General features: G+C 49.3%; 1 protein-coding gene across 3 annotated transcripts in view; it reads right to left on the bottom strand.

Moving 5' to 3' along the window:
* The window catches only part of PAX7 (paired box 7), a 145,996-nt gene that overhangs the window by 31,857 nt on the left and 88,484 nt on the right, over positions 1-25,655 (bottom strand). For all 3 annotated transcript variants that reach the window (XM_065421247.1, XM_065421246.1, XM_065421248.1), the window contains exon 7: positions 23,916-24,115. In XM_065421247.1, the coding sequence (XP_065277319.1) occupies positions 23,916-24,115 (200 nt within the window). The remainder of the gene's footprint in view (positions 1-23,915; positions 24,116-25,655) is intronic.

Raw genomic sequence — 25,655 nt, 5'->3', positions numbered from 1 at the left:
GGTCCCAGCTAGAAACCCATAGAGGGAAAACTCCTTAGAGATGGGCCCAAGCTACCATGGAGTCCGGATCCAGATCTGGACATCCCCAAATGTTGGGAGTGTTAAGAACATAAGAGCTGCCAGGGGGTCAGACCAATGGGCCATCTAGCCCAGTATCCTGTCTTTGACAGTGGTCCATGCCAGAGCTTCAGGGTTGTGTACAGAACAGGGTGATTATGGAGTGATACCCCCCCGTCTTCCACTCCCAGCTTCTGGTAGACAGAGGTTTAGGGCTGTCCTGAGCATGGGGTAGCCTCCCTGGCCATCTTGGTTAATAGCCCTTTGATGGACCTATCCTCCATTAACTTATCCAGTTCTTTTTTGAATCTAGAGTGTTCAGATTTGTGGTACTGGTTTATTTGCAGAGTTAGCATCTGATCCTGCAACTGGCTCCACTGAAGTCAATGGGGCCCTGTGCTGGCATTGGTATCCACCTGCATCCACAATCCATTCGCAGGATCGGGGCCATGGGCCTGCATCTGGAGTCTGGATCTGGTTTTCTTGTCTAACTTTCTCCACAGTCATGGGGACTCAGAGCCAGCATTATAGATCCGAACCCATCACTAAAAGAACCTCTGAGAACATTTCAGCATTTGAAAAAAAGTTTGGTCCCAGTCTCCTTGTAGAAATGGGAGAAGGTTCGAGTTGGGGGGATTGTGTGGTGCGGGTGGGGGAAGGCATAGCGTAGTCAGCAATCCATTCTGTGACTGTTTAGTCCGGGCTTAGGAAGGTCCAGGCAAACACCAGGCAGCACAGGTTGGGTCAGGCTGGGAGCCAGAGACCACCAAGGAGTCTGTCTGTATCCTGCAGCCTCAATAAAGAATCCCCATCATATTTGTTACATTGCAGTCCAGTCTCTTCTCAATCACGAGAGACACCACACGAGGACTGATATTCTTTCCGGGCTGGTTTTTGCCCATTGTTAACTGGCGACCAAGACAATCGCTCTTCAAACTCAAGGACCAGAGGCCAGAAGAAAGGACTCACCATCAAAGTACTATCCTGCCTTAAAGATCACTGAATTCCTCCCAACCTTTTTGAATCCCTGTATGTGTCCCATTATTGTGAAGTGATGGTGATTTACAATGATTCTTTATTGAGTGCCAACAGGGTGCCCAGAGGGCCATGCACACATAGGAGAAGACACGGTTCCTGCCTCAAGGAGCTTACAAGCCCCTGCAGAGTCCCATCTCAGAACAGCTCAGCACAGGCTCCCACCAGCCCAAGTGGACAGGATCCTGTCTTGATAAAACTGCTGCCCACGGATGATAAGGATCTTGGTTTAAGCCTCAACAGGATGCTTGCACAGCCAGTGGATGGGGAGACTAGATAAAGCCACTCCAGTGTCTGGGCACCATTGGTGGCTAACAAGCTATCGGTGTGGAAGCCCTCTCCTTTGTCATCACAGATGGGGACTGGTGGGAGAGGCAGATGGCTCAGAGTGGAGAAGTCGTCACAGGGATGACCTTCGGGGGTTTAAAATCCCAGTTTGGACCATCTCTTTATTTAAATGTAGCCTGTATGGAAGGAGCTCTGTAAGGGAGAATCTGAAATGATGCCGTTAGTCCAATGCATTAAGTAGGTGCCATTCCAGGAAGCTGGCTGGATAAAGCCCAGTGCATTCAAATATCACTTCTTTGCTTTCTTTCTTTGCCGTGGCGAGGGCAAGGCAGGAGCACATGACGATGGGAACATTTAGGGGAGCTGGGAATTAATCAAGAGGCACACACCTGTCAGGCTGGAATCTGGAACTAAAAGGAAACACTTGCTAGTGGGTGACCTTTCACCCCCCAGACAAGCCTGCAGCTCTCGAGCTGTTTGAGAAGCCATCTCACTGTGGTTGTGGTTCTGAGACCCCGGATGAAATACAGCAAGAAGGGAAAGCAAGAAAACAGCAGGGAGGGGGGCTGAAACCACTTTCTAAGCAGCAGGGTGGGGGGAAAGAGGCCAGGGGCTGGGTGGGGGGCACAGGGGCAGTCCTCAGAGAGGGCTGGGAGAGCATAGTCTGGCAGTTGACCTAATGACATAGAGATGTTGGGAAAAACCACAGCAGATATTTGGTCGGCCAACAGGGAAAAAGCAAGATGGAGCTGAAGGCCGATGTTGAGGTAACCAAGGTGGGATTTTCAAAAGCGCCCATGTGATTTAGGGTCCCAAGTCTCATTGACTTTCTATAGTTCTCCTATGTCGCTTAGGCCAAAACTCTGCAGCGACTGAGGTTCAAATGGCAACTGGCAAGCTAATGTTAACCCTTCCAGCCAGCCAGGCAGAATCATGGATAGGTGGCTAGAGGAGCTAGATGCTAAGCCTAGATGTGGCGTGTTGGCCCTTTAAAAAGAACGGGATCTGTTCTCATCTGGTGTAAACTGGCATAGCCGCGATCTCGACGCCAGGCACCCTGGGGACTAGGATGTCAGAATACCCAGGATCCTCAGGTTTTCCATCTTGGGATTCTTTGAGGTAGGGAAGGACAAACAAATCAGGAGGCCCCAGCACTCACCCACTTCCCCAACATTCCCGGTAACATAAAGGTGCCAAGTCATAGAACAAGATCCAGCCAGCAGCACAGCCTATCGGGGCATGAGTCCCCCAAAGGCGGGGTAATTCCCCTGCCTGCACCTGGGGTGGAGGACAGTGTAGCGTTAAGTGACTCAACGAGGTAGTGGCTCAGCTTGGCATGTGCTGTAAAACTGAGTGGGGAAAATCAAGTGACCCGATTCTGACTCATTCATTATTGTTGATTATTTGACTCTAGGCATTTCTTGGGCACCCATCATCATAGCCCTGGCCGCCTTGCAAACGGGTGAAGCAAGCTTTGCAAACCTCCCGCCCCAGTGAGATAAGCGCTTGCTGTTATCGCCCACAGGAAATCTGAGGCACGCAGAGATTAAGTTCATCAAGCAAAAATTTCAGACGTGCCTGGTGATTTAGGAGCCTAAATCCCATTGACTTTCAACTGGGCATAGGCTCCTGAATCATTTAGACACTTTAGAAAATTTTGCCCATCTTCAAACCTGGGCTCCTCAGATTGGGCACTGAGAGATATATTTAGGCACCTACACCATTGACCTGGTTTCCAGAGATGCTTAGCAGCCAAGTCTCCCATAGACATCGCTGGGAGTTGGAGTAGGCTCAGTGACTTGCTGAAGACCACAGAGACCAGATTCCAGATCTTCTCACTCCCAGGCCCAGATCCGGAGCTGGTGTAAATGGGTGTAGCTCCATGAATGTCAATGGAGCCATGCCGATTGACACAAGCTGAGGATCTGGCCCTGCAGTGCCCAGTGTTTTGTCCGTGGGAACAGCCTTTGCTATGAACCTGGACTGAATATTTTTTGGAGGTTGGATGAATGTATGTTCCCATTATTATGTTGCTTCTGGGTCCCACCAGATGTGACAACATCCCATAATAGAAGCTGAGATGTCCAGCCCAGTTTTGCTAATCCAAGAGCTAAAGCAAGTGTTTCAAATAAGCATCTGAACTCCTGGGTACTCATCCAAAATGAATCGCTCCATTTTTTGAGGTTCACTCTGACTTCGAAGGAAGTTGAGGGCATCAAGCACCTAAATTACTTAGGAGCCTGGGTCCCATCTATAGGAGCCTAAATTCCACTGACTTCCAACGAGACTTAGGCTTCTAAAGTGCTTATGTCATTTTTGAAACAGGCTAGATTTTTAAACATATTTAAAAGTTAGTGGGATTTTCAAAAGCATCTAGGCCCAGATTTTTAAAAGGATTTAGGTGTTGCTGCGCTCAGCGTTGCAATGCCTACCTGATTTAGGAGCCTAAATCTAATTTTCAAATTTAGGATTTAGGCACTTAGTAGTCTAAATGCCATTGACAGTCAATGGTTGCCTGTGTCCCTCTGTGCCTAGAAATCGGACTTATCAAATGCTCGCGGAAAGTGGCTACAAAAGAAACATGAACTGGGATGGAGCAAATTCCTTAAAAAACATGATTATTTGCAGCATTTTGGGGTTTTTTGGCCATAATCACCCAGGCATCCTGGCTCCTGACCCTGTATGCTTGACCACAGTTACCCATTGTTGTATTCATGGCAATCTCCTCTACTTGTGAGAGTGTTACAGACGCCATGTGCTGGGTAGCTAGATTTCATTAGTTCCCACTTTTTGCCTAGGGCAGTTACAGGTAAACTGTGGAGTGGATTTTTGTGCCCACCTAGAACAGATCCCAGCCACTTCCCCTGGCAAAGGCACCAGTTTCGATCGGGGTGTGAAGTTACCCAGTCAAAGACGCCGTCTAATCCTCCTCGGCACAAGCAGCGGCGTGACGGCGCTATTATCGGCACGCAATGCCGAGAGATTCATTATATCCAATGGAGCTGCACTCCCGACTGAGCCGCTGAATCCGTCATTGGCTTTTGGGGTCAGGGAGACCCCATGTGGCTCCTAATTCGAGCCTGGATTTGTGCTCAGCTGCACACTTTAATCACTAATTAAAGGTTTGCCATCATCCTCAAGCAGCTGTGAGTGTCCTCCAGGTCGATCCCCAAGCAACACTCTGCTGATCCGTAGTAGCATATTGGAAAGTTCATTGGATGGGCTGCCTCAAATATGAGCCCCTTCTTATCCCCCCAACACACAAGCTAACTATTTCCCATCAGAAAGAGTTCGTAAACTCAGGTATTGCTGGTTGGCCCCTCTCCGCTCTCACTTCTTCGTCCCCGTTCCTGCAATTTAGCCAAAGAAATATTTTTCCTTTCTTTTTTCTCATTCTTTCCTTTTTTTTTTTTTTTTGAACGAAAAATGTTATTTGGCGCTTCCTGAGCCTCTCTAGCTGGGCTCGGCGTCCGTATCAGCTGGAGGAGCTTAGAGCCTCGTCTCCTCGGATTTAGACTGAAATTTTGATTTTCTGCCGCGCTCAGATAATGTGGAAATCCCGTTCCCCGATATTTACTGTTTATCAGCGAAGTGCAGTGCGGTTCTGGGGCGGGGGGAAGGGACTCTCGCTCTCTCTTTCTTTCGCGCTACCTCTGTGCCGCCTCTTGTCCCCCCTCGCTTCCCTTTCTCTCCCAGCCATCCCTACTATTCCCGCATATTAATGGCATTTGACTTTGGAGCAGCCGGCACAACAATAGCCTCATTATTTCAACCAGAGAAAAGAAGGAGAAACTCTTTCCAGAGGCTCCACACTGCCCCACAATGAGCTCCAATTTCCAGTGCCCGCTGTCCCCTTTCACCTGCAGCAGCGAACCAGAAGACCACAATCTCCAGCTGCCTGGGCTATCTTCCCATGGCCATGGATTCATAGATTCATAGACTCTAGGACTGGAAGGGACCTCAAGAGGTCATCGAGTCCAGTCCCCTGCCCTCATGGCAGGACCAAATACTGTCTAGACCAGGGGTCGGATGCTGTTGCTCAAAGGAGCACGACCTCTCCAGGCCCATGGGCTGTGAGATCTCCTCCTTGTCTCGTGGGGTTTACTGCCTGGCTAGTGCAGATCCAACTCCTTTGCGGTGTGTTTAAACTTGGGGATGGGGCAGCGTGATCTGCCCTTGCCAACTAAACAAGGGCTTGCCTCTTCTCCCTCCACCCCCTATTTTCCTCTTGCCGCTTTGTAGCCACAGTAAATTCATCTGCCCAAATCAGCACTGCCTGGCCACGTCCCATTGCGAAGGTCCAGCTAAGTTCCACCACACATGGGCTGTCCCCTCTCCTAAATCCCATTGCTCTGAGTTGAGGGATTGTCTTGACTGACAGGGAGATCAGATCTGCTCCCATCTGTGGGCCTGATCCTGAGAGGAACCGAGCACCTTTGGTCAGGGTTGCCCATTTTGGTTGGACGCATTCCTGGAGGTTTCATCACGTGACTTAATCTTTCATTAAAGACTAAGCTTTAATGCCTGGAGATGCCAGAACAATCCTGGAGGGTTGGCGACCCTAGCTTTGTCTGCCTGGCGCTTCGCAGGGCCCGGCCCGGCCTTTGCATTGGCGCTTGCTTGTGGCCTGAATCTGATCCAATTCCCTCCCCCGGCGCCTTCCTGCTTCCTCAACCACGCATAAAAGATGGCGGCATTTCCTCAAAATGCAGATTAGCGTCGGCGATGCACCGAGCTGAGCCCTGCCAAACTCATTCCACTGAGCAGCCCGGAGGGGTAAGGGGAGAAATAAAGGCCTCCTGAGTAAGAAGCATCAACTGTGCATACAAACCCGGGACTCCTCAGCGGCGGGGGAACAGCTTTGAGGGCCACTTAGCGCCTGGCAGGCCATAATGCCCTGCTAATAATGAGCAGGCCTGCTGCCGATCCCTACAAGGATTGGTTATTGTCAGATAATGTAAAGGTTTCCCCCCTCCTACCCTTTGAATGCAGGCATTTCCCTGTGGTTAGGATAGAACAGAATAACCCACTGATGTTATTGCCACCTGCAAATTCGCTGGGCTTTCTCTGCAGCACGTAATTAAACTCAGCGCCGGGGTAACCACCAGCATCCGTCGCAGCGTATTAGAAAGGAGGGGAAGAAAATGGGGACGGGGGGTGGAAAGAGGGGAAGACGGGAAACACGATAAACCCCAGCCAGGCTCTCTCTGTATCGCTGTTCTCTCTGCAGCTTGGCTGCTGCCTGGCTCTTCTGGTTTAAAGTGACTGCTTCTTATGGAAACGGAGAGGAGGTATTAAAAAAAAAAAAAAAAACCCCACAAGACACAGAGAGCTTCCTTATCTCAGGGAGACAGTTGTCAGGAATCACTTTGACTGAGTCGTTTTGTCTCCATGGTTTTTTTTGCTGTCAAGCAGGCCTCAGGACATGGATCAAAGGAGAGGCGCCGAGCGCTCACTGAAACTTCTCATCCCTTCTCGGTACAGACGCTGGAGTGGCAGACAGCTCTCCTCGACATCAAATGGAAGGAGAGGAGAGGGAGGAAAGAAAGAGAGAAGGGAGAGGGAGAGAGAAGGGGCAGAAGAGAGGAAGGAGCAGAGGAAGAAGAGAAGAAGAGCGGTGTGGCGTTTTCTCAGTGCCACATCGGATCCCCTGGGCACCTGGCCCCACTCTCTCCCTCTCCCCTACACGGCCTCCCTGGGGTCTGGGGCACCTCTGAGGGGTTTCTCCAGGTCGCTCTATGTAAAGCCACTGGAGGCGGTAGGGGCTGTTTTAAGAGAACTCCATCAAGCCAGGCAGTTGGCAGAGTGGGCAAACAGAGAGCCTGGCACCTTTGTGGGGGTGGATTTCCAGCCGGCGTGGAGGAGGAGCTGTCCACTCTCGGGCAGACACCTGCTGCTTGAGGAGGACTGACCGTGGGAGATATGGGGTTGGGTTTTCTCCCCTCATGCCCTTTTCCCTGCTCTGAGCTGCACCAAGGGGCTGGAACCCTGCCTGGATGGGGGCGTATGGTCCATAAGGAACGTCCTTTTGCTGTGTGTGTGCAGCGCCTAGCACAATGGGGCCCTGGTCCGTACCTGGGTGCTATGGTAACGCAAAGAATACATAATAATAGTGATAGCAAGAAAGGCATTTTCCTGAGCCTCGCTTGGGAATCTGGAGGTGAGACTCGACCAGACAAGACCTGAACCATTCTGCGGTTTGCTTCCATTGCTGCATTGCACCAGCTTTCACAGCGCTCCCCGGGCGTTATCCCGGGGGGGGGGGTCCTAGGAACACCAGACGCAGGGGGAGCAGGGAGGAGGGTCACGGACACAGCTCTGCCCAGGCCCACCCCTTGCCATTGAAATGGACTCTGTGGGAGAGACCCCTTCCATCATCCCACCAGGTGAGCCCTACTCCGGGCGTGCGAGGAAGGGGAGCCAGCCGTCCTCAATCGCTGCCACTATGGCTCGGAGGGGGAGTGCCTCCCAGGGCCGAATGGGGACCAGCGGCTTTACCGCAAAACATCTAGTCTCTTTGGCGCCAAGCTGTTCACTGGCTCGGTCGCTCCGGGGCAAACTCTGGTGATGGCCGTTCCCTGCCAGCAACAACCCCCTTGCGTAAACCTTGTATATTTCCTTGCAAATTCCCAGGAGTATCCTGTGGATTTTCCTCTTGCGGCTGAGCAAGATTAGATCCTTCCTCCACCACCCCTTCGCTGTGTGGCTTATGATCTCCTTTCAGGTGCTTATTCCCTGCAATAAGATCCCCCTCATCTCCCAACTGAATAGGCTTAAGGACTGACTCCAGCTTATCACGGGAGCTAAGACCATCCACACCTTTGATCACCTTACTAGTTGCCCACCCCAAGCCCTGCTAGAATTTCGGATCTTCAGCCCCTGCTGTAAATTGATCTCTTGCATGCCTGTCTGATGGGGGGCAGAAAGCATCTTTCAGGAGGAGGCCCAGCTGCATGCACGCTGCTTCCCTTAGGGCCATCTTTGTGCCAATGTCTATGCAAGGTGGCGAGGTCCTGCACAGCCCACCCCCCAGCTATGCAATATGGGGCCAGAAAGGCTGGCCAAACTGGCCCCATAGTGGGCAAGGGCTGAGCAGTGCAGCGCTACCTTGCATAGCTCCTGTCTTGTGTGTGTTACAGAGGGGAGGGCACAACACAAAGAGAGGACATGACACAGCCTCCCTCTAAATCGCTCACCCACAGCCCCTCCCATAACGCTCCAACGGCTCATGCAACCCTGCCCTTTTATACCCCCCAGGGGATGAAGGCAACCCTCATGCCCCTCTGCAACACTCCAAAGGCTGATGTCCCATGCAACCTCCCCGTCCCATAGCACACCCACCCACCCTACCTGTGCGACTCGCTAAACCAGTGTTTCTCAAACTGGGGACGCCACTTGTGCAGGGAAAGCCCCTGGTGGGCCAGGCCGGTTTGTTTACCTGCCCCGTCCGCAGGTCCGGCCAATCATGGCTCCCACTGGCTGCGGTTCGCTGCTCCAGGCCAATGGGAGCTGCTGGAAGCGGCGTGGGCCGAGGGACTTACTGGCTGCCGCTTCCAGCAGCCCCCACTGGCCTGCAGCGGCGAACCGCGGCCAGCGGGAGCCGCGATCGGCCGGACCTGCGGACAGGGCAGGTAAACAAACTGGCCTGGCCCGCCAGGGGCTTTCCCTACACAAGTGGTGACCCCAGTTTGAGAAACACTGCGCTAAACCATTGTTGCAGGAGGAGGCACTCAACAAGTAAAAGGGGAGGAAGCTTGAATGCAGTGGTGGGAGCGGGGGTGGGGGGAAGCTTTCTTGTAAGCTGTTTGCAACCTCTGGTCAAAGGCCTTGCATCCCTGAGGCTGGTCATTCCCAGGAGTACGCAGCAGCAGGCTGGCATGGGCTGGGAGGGAGGTGAAGTTGGGACTCACGTCAATGACAAACATGCTTCCCTGTGATGGGCAGTTGCAAGGTTCTGGCTGATGCAGTGGGGAGGGCTGGCACTGCAGCAAAGGAAAGTGCTTCTTCCGATCCCCTTCCATTACCACCAAGCACCTGTATTAACTCCGCCAATGCTGGGCCTCGGCGACACACCACGGCTCTGGGGAAAGCGAGGCTCCGAACTCATTGCACAGCGCGGCTTATCGCCTGCACGGGGACGGTAAAGGGGCAAAGCTGACACTTATCGAGGTGGGAGGGACTTGGGTGGGAGGGAAAGCTACTGACTCACTAACACTTGCAATGTACAGTCTGGGCTGGCTCTGTGCCTGGTCCCTGGCCAACGCAAGAAAGCTGCACCGTAGCATTTAGGGCCTGATCCGAAGGGGTGCTGAGTATCTGCAGCACCCAAGGAAATGAATGCGCCGTGCAGACCCATCTGTGTGTAACCCCTGTGCATCAGGCCCTGCTCATGCAAAGATAAGGAGCAGAGCTGGGCTTAAAACGGAATCCACTGGAAGCAAGCTGCCAGCATGATCCTCTCTTTTTTTTCAAGGACTATTGAAACTGGAACACGCATGTACATGCGCATGTGGCCCCTCCCCTCCATGCATGCTGGTATACACATGTGTGCACCCAGGAACGCACACACACATACATGAACTCACACATGCACTACAGCCTTTATAGTCAAATTATTTATCTTCTTGCCTTCTTTGTGTTTAAGAGTCTCCATCTAGGAGTCCTCCCTTCCCGGACAACCTTCCTCCACACTGTGGCCTTTCTGATTCCTTTCACAGCTCAGCACCAGCTCCCAACTCCCTGGGTTATTGAAGCCCTGCGGTAAAACGCTCGCCTCTGAATTCCAAAGGTCGCTTGGCAATGCCTGTCACCCGTCTGGAGTCTGTATTAATTGCTAATCTCTCATTTTCTCTCCCTCTATCTGCCCTGCCTGCCTTGTCTCAAGTTCCCTTAATAATCATAAAGAAGGGCAAATCCGGCATTTGAATTCTCCAAGTCCATGTCTACCAGCCAAGTCAGGGGCTCAATCACTCTTAACCACCCCCGTGCAGAGAAGAGACAAAACCCAGAGGACCTGGCGAAGAGCTCTGCGTAAGCTCGAAAGCTTGTCTCTCTCACCAACAGAAGTTGGTCCAATAAAAGATATTTCCCTCACCCGCCCTCTCTCTCTATAACCCAGAGGAGACAGACTTCGAACAAGCCAACCTACAGGGGGAAAAAAAAAAACACAGCTCGTGCTTAGATTAAGCTACTACCGACCATATAAATGCAATTCTAGCTGGACAGATGTGATCAGTGCTACCTTGGCCTGGCTTCAGATCATAAACCAAGATCTGCTACAATACGAGGCAGAGGAAGTATTGTTTAAATGTGTTGGGCAATTCATAGCTCTGTGTGAGCAGGGCCGGCTCCAGGCACCAGCTTAACAAGCAGGTGCTTGGGGCGGCCAAGGGAGAGGGGCGGCACCTGTGGCAATTCGGGGGCGGCAGGTCCCTCACTCCCTCTAGGAGCGAAGGACCTGCCGCTGAACTGCCGCCTCCGATCGCGGCCTTTTTTTTTTTTTTTTTGCTTGGGGCAGCAGAAATGCTGGAGCCGGCCCTGTGTGTGAGTCAGACCGTTGGATATTAAGAAACAGGTTCAGGATTCCTAGAGGAATCTGATTAAAATGATCTACAGGAACTACTGTATATATAACTAGGAGTAATCGTAGGTCATATGAGGACTGGACGTGGGACCTTTTTCTCTTCTCCCCTTCATCCCTTCTGTCCTCTTTCATTGCTCTTCCCTTTCCCCTTCCTTTACTTCCTCTCTCTTTCTCTTCTCCTCTTTCCCCCTTTTTCTTGTCACTTAGATTAATACGTAACATGGGAATTATGGGGCTGATCCTGTATCGACCGAAGTCAATGGCAAAGCTCCCATTGCATTCAATGGCTCGGGATCAGGCCCTATTTTCTCGGAAACAGTTCAGTGTTCATAATGCTTGTATGTCTTAATATTCCTTCAAAACTCTCTCTCTCACTCTACGGGCACACGCGGGGTGTGTATACCTGCTTTTCATTTACGCAACGGACTAATGCATCTTTACTCTGCCGGTGTAACATAAATGAGGATCAGGACATATATATGTATGTACATATATAGGATATATCTATATAATGCCTAGAATATAAGTCATACTATTCTGAATGTATTTAAAGTAATATTTTAGGGTGAGATGATCAATGCTGCCTAGGGGATTTGGGCACTCCATTTCAATGTGTGTCCTATGAGAACTGGGCACCTAAATCCTTTAGGCCGGTTTTGACATCTTGGCTGTAGTTTCACACCTAATAATGCTTGGGTGTGATATGAGACACAGGGCCAGACTCCGCAGATGCTTTTACTCACTTTACTCTTGTGTGGAAGCTTTTCCAGAATTGGGGCCAGCGTTTGTATGGGTCACCTAGGTAATATAGAGCGAGGCAATAACACTGAATGGGCCTATGGGAAATATTTATGGTTTGACCATATGGGAAACATTGAAAGGAAACATGTAAGGGCTGCAACGGTGTCTCGGACCCCCCACATCTGAATCCCCCCCACTCCTTTTGCCCCTATAAACAAAGTAATTAGAAAGCAGTCAAATAAATACGTGTCTATTTTCACATGAGAAAAATACTCTGTTCTCCCTTTTCCTCGTAGCCTGTAGCTGAGGCGTATAATTGACAAGAGCAGATGGCTTTGTTTGGTAAAAACTTTAGCAGAGGGGGTGGAGGGGAAAAGCTTTGCAGGGCCACGTAGGTTGAAAGTTTACAGAGACAGAGCTGTATTTGATACTGAGCAATAGAGAACGCCAAAGGGATCAGTAAAGCCAGCCTCTCCGAGGGGGAAAAAGAGAGTTTCAATTTCCCCCCACTTTCCTAAAAGACATTGATTTGATCACATGCACACACTCCACAAAATGCAGTGTCTCGATGGGACTTGCATATGCTCTCGTCTCTGGGAAAAAACAGCCCAACCTCCCAAATCAAAAAAACATAGGAGCGGTAGGAGCTTTCCAAGGGGTCTGGTGACTGGGGCCAGGTGTGTGATGGCCTGTGCATCAGAGAGTCCTCAGCTAAGTCCAGGAGAATAATGTTCCCCCAGAGACACAGGAGATAAATACCGGACATAACAGCAGGGTAGGAGGGCTGCAGAGTGAATTCAAAGGCGGATAATGGACAGGAGGGAGGGAAGGGAGGAGAGGTGGAGGCGTGTGGGAAGAGGAGAGAAAAGGAGAGAGGAGAAAGGTAAATGGACAGACAGAATGGGAATGGGAGAGAAAAAAAACGGAATGGAAGGAGGCCAGAATGGGAAAGGGAGAGAGGAGAAAACAGGGGGGGGGGAAGGGAAGAATGGGAAAGAGGGTTAAAAGAAAGGAAAAGTGAAAGGAAAGACAGAAAAGGGACGGAGAGGAAACCAGGAGAAAAGCGGGAAAGGGAAAAAAAAAAACCCCGTGTGGGATGGCACCGAAGAGCGTCAGAGTTAAAGACTATTAAAAGAACATGTTTCTACACTAAGATAAGCCGGAGAAATGAATCCTTATCCTTCCAAAACCAACCCTTTAAAATTCGAGCGAGAGAAGGGTCTCCTTTCAGGGAAACGGGAAATCCTTAATGCGTCCTCCCTCAGCAACTGTAATGCCAGGATGTTCCCAATCTGCTTTGAGGGATGGAAAGATTAAGAATAATAAAAAAATGGCAATAAAATATGTGTGAACGAGGGGGTAATTGTGGACAAATGCAGCATTCAAATTCATTTTTCAGCTCTTTTACGCACCATTTCAATCTTATTTTCTGCTTGTTAATGAGATCTTGTTGGTTGGGGTGGGCCAGGCTGCCCAGTAGCGCTTGGGTAATTGCACATAATTTTCTCTCTACTAGTGATTTGCATCAGATTTTTTTTTTCTAATTCTTTGCTATTTAACCCCCCCTCCAAATCTTGCCCCCTCCCCCCTTCCCCTCCCCCGGCCCAGCAAGACTCATTTTAAATGCTTATTATAGGCGCAGTGTCTCCGACAAAAAAAAAAAGAAAGAAAAGGAACCAGACAGAAAGGTTTCGTGTCACTGAATGAGCGAGCGCTGTCTCTCTGGAGCCAGGCACTGTGCACTAACCCCTCTCACCACCCGGCGCCATGTCCCTCCCAATTGCCAGGCTTCCCGAAAAGGACTTAGACGGCTAAACCCATCCTTCCACCAGCATCAGCACGGTTACAGCCTCCGGTCCATGACTGAGCGAGGTTCTGAACCACTGCGATCAACAGAAACTGTATGGCGGATTGCTGCGGGAGCAGGATTGGGCCCTAGATGGCAGAAGCTGAAGCGTAGACAGAGATCATGCTGCAAAACTGGTGTCCAGACTTCAAAAATGATGGAGGGCAGGTGGTCAGAGCTGGGTTAATCTCTAGGATGGAGGATCTCAGTCATCTGTCTACTGCCCCCTTCCCTCTCCACCCACTCACTCCTTGTGCTGGCTGGAGGGACTGAAGGAGATGGTTCCTCTTAGCAAACCAGGAGCCTCTCTGAAAATGGCTGAGAATGTCCTTCCTTTCCAGCTTCTGCTCCTCTTCTCGCTTTCAGGACAGAATGCTGACTCCATCCTTTACAGACAGTGCAAGGAAGCAGGCGGTGGAGCGGGGCTTGAGGATGTCTCTCCAGCCCCACCCATTGTTCTATTTCTTTAAAACGACGGTGCATTTGGGGGGGGGGGAATGGTCAAAAAATGGAGGCAGCCTACAGCGGGAGGTGGCCGCAGGCAGGGGGCAAAGCAGGCAACCCTTAGGGGGATGGGTCAGGAGGACAGAAGCACTAGATCAGGGCTGGGCAAACTTTTTGGGTATGGAAATTGTATGGCGGGCCATGAATGCTCACAAAATTGGGGGTTAGGGTGCGAGGTGCGGGCTCTGGGGTGGGACTGGCGATGAGGGGTTGGGGGTGCAGGAGGATGCTCCAGGCTGGGACCGAGGGGTTTGGAGGGTGGGAGGAGGATCAGGGCTGGGGCAGGAGGTTGGGGCGCAGGAGGGGGTCAAGGGTGCAGGCTCTGGGCAACGCTTACTTCAAGCAGCTCCCAGAAGCAGTGGCATGTCCCCCCTCCGGCTCCTACACAGAGGCGCAGCCAGGCGGCTCTGCACACTGCCTGAGCGGCCAATGGGGGTTGCAGGGGCGGCACTTGGGGTGGGGGCAGCGTGCGGAGCCCCCTGGCTGCCCCTATGCATAGGAGCCGGAGCGGGGACATGCTGCTGCTTCCAGGAGCCGCGCAGGGTGGGGCAAGCCCCAGACCCCACTCCCTGGCGGGAGCTCAAGGACCAGATTAAAACATCTGGGGAGAGAGATGCGGCCCCCTGGGGCCACAGTTTGCCCACCCCTGCACTAGATAATGATATGACACGTCGCACAGGTGGACAGATTCAGGCAGGGACCAGGAGGGATGTGGGTTTGGAGATGAGGACAGCACCATGGCCTCAACTCATTGTGCGGCTCCCCAGTCAGAATCCTGTGCTGCTAGGAAAGGACGCCCCCGGAAAGTTGGCAGCCTTGCTGAGGTTCCCTCACAGCCCGTGCTACGTAGCTTCCCGTGTAGCTCTTAGTTTGTGGGCTGTCATGAGAGAAGCCTCACACAGCTTTACAGACAGGAACACAATGTGAAGGAAATACAAATGGCCGGGCTGAATTAGCCACATGGCCTGGTGTGATCAGCAAAGGTCACCTTGAGGCACCGCCCAGGCCCATCCACTCAAACGGAGCCTGGAAAGCCAGACACTTGGGAGAGAAATAAGGAGCAGAAGCAGCCCATTCATGAGGGCGAGCCTGCCCGCAAGGCTCCGCCGCTCACCCCTCAGAAAGGTAAAGGTGCATGAGCATCAAAATCACTGACAAATGCCAACTTTCAGATCCGGGCCTCAAACCTCTCTCCGGAAACACCATTAAGGCAGCACTGCACGTCCACTACTACGGCCACGCACAGATCACAAAGCACGTCAGAGATATTAAACACCCTCAAAGGTTGCTCAGTGGTGTTATCCTCGTTTTACTAATGGGGAAACCGAGGCACGGAGCGGTGATGTCACTTTCCCAAGAAATGGTGGCAAAGCCAGACATGGTGGAACCCAAGTCCCGCAACATTCAGTCTCATGGCTTAGCCACATGACCACTCAGTGGTGGAGTCACACTAGGGATGAATGTGACATGTGGAGTGAAAGCCACCCATAGCCCCGAGAAAACAAAAGCAACAAACACAAGGAGAGGGTGTCTGAGCTTCCTACTAATCCTGATATTGTCTTGATTTCTCAGGTTGACTTTGTGGGCCTGCAGAACACTTTAGAGGACTCAGAAAGAAACAGAATATCAGGGTTGGAAGGGACCTCAGGAGGTCATCTAGTCCAACCCCCTGCTCAAAGTAGGACCAATCCCCAGAGAGATTTTTGCCCCAGATCCCTAAATGGCCTCTTCAAGGATTGAGCTCACAACCCTGGGTTTAGCAGGCCAATGCTCAAACCACTGAGCTATCCCTCCCTCCATATCAGGAAAATGTGAGTTTGGCCATCCAAAGGCTCAAAGGCAGTCAATCTAAAGTAGCGCCCAGCTTTGATACTACAGTGGTGAGCACCAGTACAAAGAGCTAGATACATCAACTGCCTTGTAAAGGAAACTTAGAGGAGAAGGGTTTTTGTAGGTGAAACAGTACAAACATTTTGGTATTTTCATATTTCTGTTGATTCTGTGAAACAACTAAACATGTCAATGTAGCTGAATGTAAAATATGTCATATAGCCTTATTCCCTAGATAACCGAGAGATGTTGGCTAAGACAATCACCAAGCTATGCTGGTCATCTCCCGTTTCCCCAGCCTGGCCCCTTTATATAGACCAATATAATGACAGATCATTTTCTACCTAAACCATCTAGAACTAGTTGCATTGTATCAAAGACAGATGGATGGGAAGGGCAAATGCCCCACAGTCCTTACAGACACGACACCCTGTTAGCTAGCAAGCCATCTCGATGAGCATTCTTGTTGCCCATTCATTGCAGACATAGCAAAGAGATATACAGTGATCAGAAACGTTTGCAATAAATCCAGAATCCCTTATATTGTAATAGGCTTTTCCATCCCAAAAGATCCCAACGTGCTACACAGGGATGTCTTCACCTATCACTGAATGGTACCTACATCTGGGGTGGAAGCCCAGCCATGACGGGTAGCAGAGACACCCAGCCAGGAAGTGAAGAACAACATCTAATTAAAACTACCGGGGCATTTAAGCAGACAGAATGTAATTACTCAAGTTGAAATTCAGCCAGCAAACAACACGGCCAGAGCTTTTACTCTCATGGAAAGCACCATGGGACTCTTCCATGGTCATGAGTGGTGGATACTCGGTTTTATGTCTTGTCAAGAAGACAGCAACACTGTGCTCCGTCGCTCAGTGGGAAGACAGCAACTTATTTAGTCCCCTACACCAGTTCCTGCAGTGCCATGCACTTCTCTAGGAGCTCTGTCAACCAAGCACTGATCAGGCCCCAATTATAATAAACTAGCTAGTGTATTTGTGCACTGCTTCTCCTTAATGGATAGACGCAGCGCTGTGTGTCATAGGCCCTGTATTGGTGACCACAAATGGAGATTCTCAAGTGGCAGGGGTCTGGGTTTCTGAGCAGAAGGATGAGTTCTATCCTTGCTGTCAGTGTGAAGCTTGACATAGCTGTGGTGTGATGCATGAGGAAGGTCAAGGTGCTTAGTTTGGTTATTATTGTAGATTATTGATATTTTTGGAATGAATTTTGATTTAATTGAAAAATGACTTTTTTTCAAAATACTTTTTTTTTTCAAAAATGTTCCTTTTTGGATGAAATCAGAAAGCGAAAAAATGTCGCCTTATTTATGGTTTGAGTCTGGTTTTGTTTTGTTGTTTATTTTGGTTTATTGTTTTCCCTTTTCGTCCTTCTTTCTCCCACATTTTCAGTGGCAAAAATGAAAAGCAGAAAGGGGAGGGGGAGAAGAAAAAAGGGGGGAAAAGAAAGAAGGAAACATTTCAAAAATGATCATTTTTAATATTAAAATTGTGGGAAATTTCAAGCCAACACAAATTTGTTCCTTTCTGGAATCTGTGGAACAAAAATGATTTGGAATGTTTTGAAATTTATTAATGAAATTCCCACCCACCATTTTTCAACCTGCTCTAGTTCTGAGGCTTCAAGGACTGGTGAGATCACAGCTCCAGCTGCTGGGGGCTGCAGCCCATTTCTTTTAGAGCATTAACATGTCACTTGATCTTATTTTTTAATCTCTCTCTGGGTTTGTCTCTCTTCCTCTTCTCCGCCTTGCTGAGCTCTGCTCAAAATCTGCCTGGTGGAAGGATGTCACCAGTTCAGCCCGACAGACCCTCTGACTTCTGCGGTTAGAGGTGCAACCTTTAGAATCTGATGGGTACATAGCCCTTGAAGATCCAAGTTCTGGGTCTGCTATAAGCTTCTCCTAACTAGTGTTGTAGCCACTAAATCCAGTCTGACAAATGCATGATGACTCATCTGGTTGCAGCTGGCTGGCCTATGATGTTAGGTTTGTTGAACAGGCAGCCTTCAGAGCATGATCATTAGCTGCCTCTCTCTTATCAAGGCCGCCACAGCATAAAACCATCACAGATGAGTTCTCAAGTTAACCATAAGCTCTATCATTAAGGATCGGGATGGGGTACGAAATGGGAGCTGGGTTGAGTTATGTAGTGGTTTACTGATGTCGGACTATCCTTCATCTCATTGTGATTAGTTCTCTTATGTGGATTGTCATATGTAAAATGAGTTTTTTTGGGGGGGTCTTAATCCAGCCTCCGTCTAGTGGTGGGAGGAGAAAAGGGCTCCCCTATAGATTTGGTGTCTGCCCAGGAAAAGCTCAGGACAGAAATAGCAGAGGGTGCTGCAGGTCAAGACAAAGGTGTTTTGATGAGGACCTTGAACCCGAACATGAAGGGATGCCGTGGGTCAAGATTGAGGTGCAACAGCGGAGCAGTCGCCCTCTGGAGGTCCCAGGACTGGAATACAGGGAAAGCTGCAGGACAAGACTGGGGGCTGTGTCGTGACCTAGGGCCAGAACTGGACTAGCACAGTGTGTGGCAGGCCAGGACTGCAGAGCCCCGGGCGGGGGGGGAAGCAGGATCAGACTAACAGGGGACGCAGTGACTGAGTATGGAGGTGCTTTGGCAGTGCTCCTTGGAGGCAGATTACACAGCACATCACTGGTCAGCGCTATCATTCCCTCATTAGCACGGACACGCACCAGGTATAGAAAAAACAAACACAAAGGGCTGCCATTTTCCACGGGCTCTAGGCAAAACTTTCAGCAGCTTCTGCTCCCTCTGTCGGGGGTGTGGGGTGTGTGTGTCAAGCCTGCAGAGGCCAAATCTAATCCCCCTTCTCTCTCGTGAAAATGGAAAAACCGTGCCCGGCCTATAGAATTTCAGTTACCAGCACCAACCCCGTCTGGTGGATTCTGGCTGCGATACCCAATCCAGGGTAATCGGATAGCATTCCCTGTGGCAGCAAATGCGGAGGGCTCTGGCTGTAACTCAGGGTCCAGTCCCCCCCACCCCCATCAGTTTCTCCTTGTCTCAACTGCAAAGAAAGCTCCCCCCTGCTGCTATTGAGGGATGAAACCAGAGAACTGTCTGTTTGCAGCTCATACAAATCACCCGCCGTATCTTGAGTTTCTAACTTTTTTCAGTCTCCTAAAACCCCTTTCATTTGGATATTTACTCCTACCGACAGCGGCCAGATGCCACAATGAATAGATAGATAGAGAGATAGAGGGGGTGTATGGGAATAGATAGATAGATAGATAGATAGATAGATAGATAGATAGATAGATAGATAGATAGATCAGCATAAAAGGTTTATCTGTAGGGCTGTGGATGCTCGCATTACTCACAAGTGAGTTAGGCAGGTCATCCCCAGATGAGTACCAATAAAACCTTTACCCTACCCCACCCCATCATGTATTCTGCATGTGCCAAATATGTTAGGGAAAAGGCATTCCCGTTACTGGGACTCTTTCTTGTATCCTTCTGCCTGTAAGACCCGGGGTCTTGGTTGCTACAAGTCCAACTGTGCAGGGCTCAGAAGGGCAGAGAGGAAGTAAAACTAACGCATGTAAAACACCCAGAAAATAACCCAAGACAAGTTTTTTAGACACAAAAATCTGCATGTATTTATATGCAGATATCTTGGGCCTTTCTAGGGTTAGAAGTGAGTGCTTGGAATCTCCCCTTCTCAACAGCATAAAGCTTTTATTTCTTCAAGGCTGCAAGATCTTGGACTCTACATTTTTAAGTATTGAAAGGCTTTTATTGGCCCAGGACTCACCTCCAAGGCCCGAGGGCAGGGTAATTTGGAGTTGGAGTAAGCATAGAAAGAACCATTTCTCGGGTAGGGTTGAATGAACCTTTGAACCTATTCAATCAGTTGGAATATCCCAGGGAGATGGACCAGCAAGCAGATGATGCAGTCACAGGCATGGGTTAAATTGCACAAGCATTGCACAACAGACTTATTTACCCCCCGCTTGTGCAATTTATCACATGGATATTGTCCCCGTGTATGTCCATGTAATAAATTTCAAAAGCACGTGATAAACTTGTGCCTGGGATCATCTAACCTGTGCTCTGCCCATTAATCCCAGAATATATACTCGCATCTCCAACCTGTGTCCAGCTTTACTCAGCTGATGTTTTTTAAAAATTCCAACTGCCAGAGAAATGTTTCCTTATTTCCCCCCCAAAATCACACCAGAGGTAATATTCAGCCCTGCCCCAGCGGAAGGTTTAACCTTACATAACTTATCATTTTGACAGCGTACACATACCAGTATTGACTGGAACAGGACCCATGACCTTCTACGCCACACACCGGCACCCATTGTGCTGTACCACCATGAGAGTTATAACCACCTAGAAATGGGAGTTTTATGCCATTTGGAAGGACTGCATTAGTGCAAACTAGATACCTTATAGTTTGGACCTGCAGGGCCTACATAGGACAGTTACAGCGCAGCATGCTAATGCATGCAGGGGAACTGGAACAATTTGTACAGTGAGGGGGGATGAGAGCCATTGAACCAAACTGTAAACTTTGCCCATAATGGAAACTACTTCAAGCCAGGGGGTCCAGCAGTACCCCTACTTCCAGCACCTACGCATGCATGTTGCAATTTACATGCCCATAATCCAAACTCCATATGACCCTTTTCAGTGGCAAAATGGAAAACAAGGGCAGCAAAAGGGGTGGGGAGAAAGAAAAAATGGGGGGGAGGGGAAAGAGGAGGAAGAGACAACTTTCTAAACCAAAAATATTCACAACAAATCTTTGCAAACAAAGTTCAAGTCAATGAAAAATCATTCCTTTTTGAAACCTGTGCAATGAAAATCACTTTGAAATGTTTGACATTTTCCATGATCTTCCCCCCCTGCCACATTTTTGGACCCACTCTAATTTTTAGAGGATTCTAAAATATAGCAGCTATACCTTTTTCACTCTGTCAGGTCTGTACAGCATGGCTTAGAGACAGAAAGCTATGAAGAATGACAGGGAGACAATGGGCTGAGCACCATACAGAAACTCAGGAGAACCTGGGTTCTGTTCCTGGCTCTAGCTTGCTGGTTGACTTTGGTCAAGTCATGCCCCTGCTCTGTGCCTCAGTTTCCCCATATATAAAAAGGTGACAATAATACTGACCTCCTTTGTATGGTGCTCTGAGATCTATGCATGAAAAGTGCTGTATAAAAGCTAAGTATTATTAATACCAGCGATCCTTTAAAAAGCATTTCTAAAAGAAGTTTTTCCATAACAAATGGGGGAGAATCAAGATATACCGTGGTGTAGTGTAAATGTTGTATTGGAATGCATTTGAGATGACCTGGGCAGCTCACACGTGAGGCTTCTTCATTTGCGAGTAATGTGGTTATTCCCAAATCAGGCAAATATATTTAGATACATTAGATTACATCATACCATCACCTATTCTCTATATGCAGAGTCATAAAGGGGTCCCTACCCAGTCTCCTTTTTTTGTTAGTGCATCTCTTGAGCAGTCCATACTCTGGGACAGCTTTTGTAAGTTGTCACATCTCCAAGGAGATCAATGATCTCTTGTGGCAATGGGTTCCACAGGCTAATTGGAGATGGGTGGAGAACAGAAATTTCATTTCCTGAAGAATCTTGAAATTTCAAAATGTGGCTTTGTTCAGAATCAGACTCAAACCCAAACATTTCAAAATTCTCCATGCTGGAAAATTCAGAAAAAATATTGTTTTGGATCAATTGTAATATTTCATTTAGATGTTGACTTTTTAAAAATATATTACAATATATAATATAATACAAAATAATTGAAAGGAAAGATCATTTCAAAACAAAATATCAAAACATTCAAAACAAAAAAATTCTAAACATTTAGTTCCAAAAATGTTGAAACAGGAATTGTTTCGGGGGAGTTCTCTGATCTGTGTAATATAGGAGGTCAGATGAGATAATCACATTGGTCTCTTCTGATTTTGGAATCTAGGAATCTATGAACTGGGACATTTCAGCATTGTTGGAACTTTGTTGTTGTTGCTGTTTTCCTCCTAAATAAAATTTCAGCAAAATCAACACGATTTTGACAGAATTGCATTATCCAATGGGAAAGGGTTCAGTAAAAGTTTTTCCAACCAGCCCTATTAATTATGCATTGTGTTAAAAGTTTGTCCTTGTATGAGTTTTGAATGTGTTGTATTGTTTCATTGAATATCCACACATTCTTGTATTATATTTGCTTTCTCTAGACAAGTAACTGTTTTATATACCTCTATTCTACCTTCTTATTTGCCTCTTCTCTAAACTAAACAGTTCCAACCTTTTCATTTCAAACATTTACTGAAAATCTCCCTGTAGTTTCAGTTAAATAAATGATCCTGTACTTCCTGTCTTAAACAGTGCTGCTGAGCACGCTTTTACTGTGTGACCCGGTACTATGTTAAAGCACACTAACAAGCTTTCCGTGCACACCAGCAGGGTCCACATGGACCAGTTAATGCGCAACACATTAGTGCACTTTAGAACTCACAACCCTGTAGTGCACCTTACTCCACTGTGTAGACAAGTCCTTAAATAACAGCCATATATCACCTCCCAGATAGTTGTATTTCAGTGATAGGAAAGAGCAAGAATGCAACGCACTTTGGTATCCTTCAGGATAATAGAAGCTATGTGAGTACAAGTCATTATTGTCACCCATTAACATATGATAAGTGTCTTATTACCGCTAAAAGTAAACATTCATATGGCAGCCAAAGTATGACAGGTCAGAGAAGAAGAGAATTGGAACACATGACTTATGAGGAGAGGCTGAGGGAACTGGGATTGTTTAGTCTGCAGAAGAAAAGAATGAGGGGGGATTTGATAGCAGCCTTCAACTACCTGAAAGGGGGGCTCCAAAGAGGATGGATCTAGACTGTTCTCAGTGGTAGCAGATGACAGAACAAGGAGCAATGGTCTCAAGTTTCAGTGGGGGAGGTTTAGGTTGGATATTAGGATGATTTAGTTGGGAATTGGTCCTGCTTTGAGCAGGGGGTTGGACTAGATGCCCTCCTGAGGTCCCTTCCAACCCTGATATTCTACGATTCTAAGAGAATTAAATGCTCTGTCTGACAAGGCTGAGGGTATGTTGGATTGACAGAAAATTAGCGTTAATATTCCAGATGAGCCAGTGTAAGAGACCGGTGGGCCAAATTCTCAGCTTCTGTAAATCCTTATAACTCCATTGACTTCAATGGCGCTCACCAACTGTGGATCTAGCCCTGTGAATATTTGAGCCCCCGGCACTTAGTCTAGTGGCAGGTTAGTCTAGTGGTTGGGGCAGGGGATGGTTGTCAGGAGTCCCACATTCTATACGGAGCTCAAGGAAGGGAGTTTGAGATCAGTAGTGTTGCACCAGGTATGAGTTTGGCCCGGTAAGTTCAATACAGATGTGCTCTATTGTTATTTGAACAAATATATGGGGAATATGTGTTTTCTCTCTCACAGTTCATATGGCTCTTCTTATGTATGATAGGGTCATAAAGAAAATCGATTACATCACGATTAGTTCCTGGTAGAGACTGGGAACCAAAATCCCAGGCCCAGACATCCCTGAACTTTGAGGAAGTTCAGACCCTGGTGGGCATGGGAACTTCAAAGCCCGGCCCACCTCTGTAATGGGCTGGAACAACCTCCCTAACCCTGTTCCAGCCAACCCTCAACTTGATGACTCAAGCGGGTCTCTAGATACTTGGGAGCAGAGTGTGACATCTCAAACACAGGATCTGAGCTTTGTTACAGGTTGCAGATGCTCAGATGCTGTGGCAATAAACTCAGGATGGATGGATGGATGGATGGATGGATGGATGGATGGACAGACAGACAGATAGATCTGGGCTCCCTGAGAGCATGCAACAACAACTTGTTCAGTAATAGTGTTGGACTGTGATTGCATAGAGCCTGCCCTCTCCCATAGGGTCTGGGCTCACCAAAGGCTCCTGGCTTGGAGAAGAAGAATGGAAGAGCACTGTGTACCTGTGGAGAGAGGCCGTTGCTGACAGGGTTCATGTGATTGGCAGGAGCTGCAGGGTTCATGAAACTGTCCGAGTAGCTGGAGAAGCTGTGTCGGGCCCCGTAGGCAGAACTGGTATCAGCGGCGGCAGCGGCTGCCAGCCCTCCCTGGTGCATGGTGGATGGTGGCAGGGGCTGGGGTCTGTGCACGGTGCTGCTCCCATCTGTGAAGAAATCATTCATAAGGAAACATTCATGAGACATGACCCGGGGCTGCACCTGCATCATCAGGCAGTGGGGAAGAGCCCAAGGGCTGCTGAGGATAACAGCAGGGAGAGGAGGGAGCTGGCACAGACCAGAGCGGGATTTCCATATAGTTCCCTCTGTTCTTTATTTTTCCCAAAATTGTGATTGAACGTAATGTTCTCCAAACAATAAGGAACTGACCCTGGCCAGCACCCAGCATTCCCTCAACAGCTCTGCCAACGCACCTCAGTCCTGACCGGCACCCCTGCTAATCCAGTCCTTGGCTTCCCATCCAGGTCTGCCAATGCAGCTGAGCCCTGACCTGCAGCCGACCTGGCTATCCTGGGCCTGGGTCTCATGTGAGCACAAACGGAGAAATTGTGCGGCAGTTTTCTGACCTCCTTGGAATATTATGTGGGAGTCTGAGATGCAGCCAGCAAACACTCACTCCCTGCAGTTATGCAGAGCAGGAACTGAGCTCTGTTCTCCACCAGGTCCCCTTGCTCCTGATCTCAGGACCTCTCTCTTTTTTACAATACCAGCCTCCCTTTTGCAGGTAGGTCTAGACCAGAGGGGGTTACAGATTTTTTCCATTCGGCGTTCTCTATTCCCCTAGGTCTGGAGATCCAGTCGCCTGAAAAAGCTCCAGTAGCGTTTCCCCAAATTTCCCCCAATATTTCTAAATCTTCCTTCTCCAACGACACCTTGCACCCCACAGTTTGCTGGGGAGGAGCAGATGAGGGAGAAAGGGATGTTACGGACAGTTCAGTCTATAAAGAAATATGCAGGAAACACAGGGCAGGAAGAGATGTTGGTCTGAGGTCCCTAAGGTTGTAAGCTCCTTTGTAAGGACCCAATCCAAAGCCCATCAGAGTCCACAGGGGACTTACCACTGACTTGGATGGCCTTTGAATAAAACCCCAGCATCCCCCCGATCCAGGGCCGCCCAGAGGATTCAGGGGGCCTGGGGTCTTCGGCAGCAGGGGGCCCCCGCCGCCGAATTGCTGCCAAAGACCCAGCACTTCGGCGGCAGGTCCCAGGGCGGAAGGACCCCCCGCCGCCGAACTGCTGCCGAAGACCCGGAGCGGAAGAAGCTCCGGGGGCCCGGGCCCCGCGAGAGTTTTCCGGGGCCCCCGGAGCAAGTGAAGGAGCCCGCTCCAGGGGGCAAGTGAAGGAGCCCGAAAAACTCTCGTGGGGGCCCCTGCGGGGCCCGGGGCAAATTGCCCCACTTGCCCCCCCCCCCCTCTGGGCGACCCTGCCCCGACCAGAAAACCAGCTCCGGAGCCAAATCCAAGAGCTGGTGCAAGGGACTCCAGTGTCAGAGGTTACCTGCCGCTGCCCAGTGCCTAAAGCTTTGTGTGTGTGGTTGCTGGTGTCCAACTCACTACAGTGCAAAACGCTTTGGTTGCTCTGTTAAACGGGCTCCGATACTATTCTTGTGTGACCTTCCGTGGCTGCTGCTGCAGAACTGGACAGAGCTGGGCCCGGCTTTTCAAATTTAGACGGTAGTTTGAAGAT

This window comes from Emys orbicularis, chromosome 22 (genome assembly GCF_028017835.1).
Source record: "Emys orbicularis isolate rEmyOrb1 chromosome 22, rEmyOrb1.hap1, whole genome shotgun sequence".
In the NCBI taxonomy this organism is placed as follows: domain Eukaryota; kingdom Metazoa; phylum Chordata; order Testudines; family Emydidae; genus Emys; species Emys orbicularis.
Note: the sequence above shows the minus strand (reverse complement) of the source record. Positions and strands in the feature narration are given on the sequence as shown.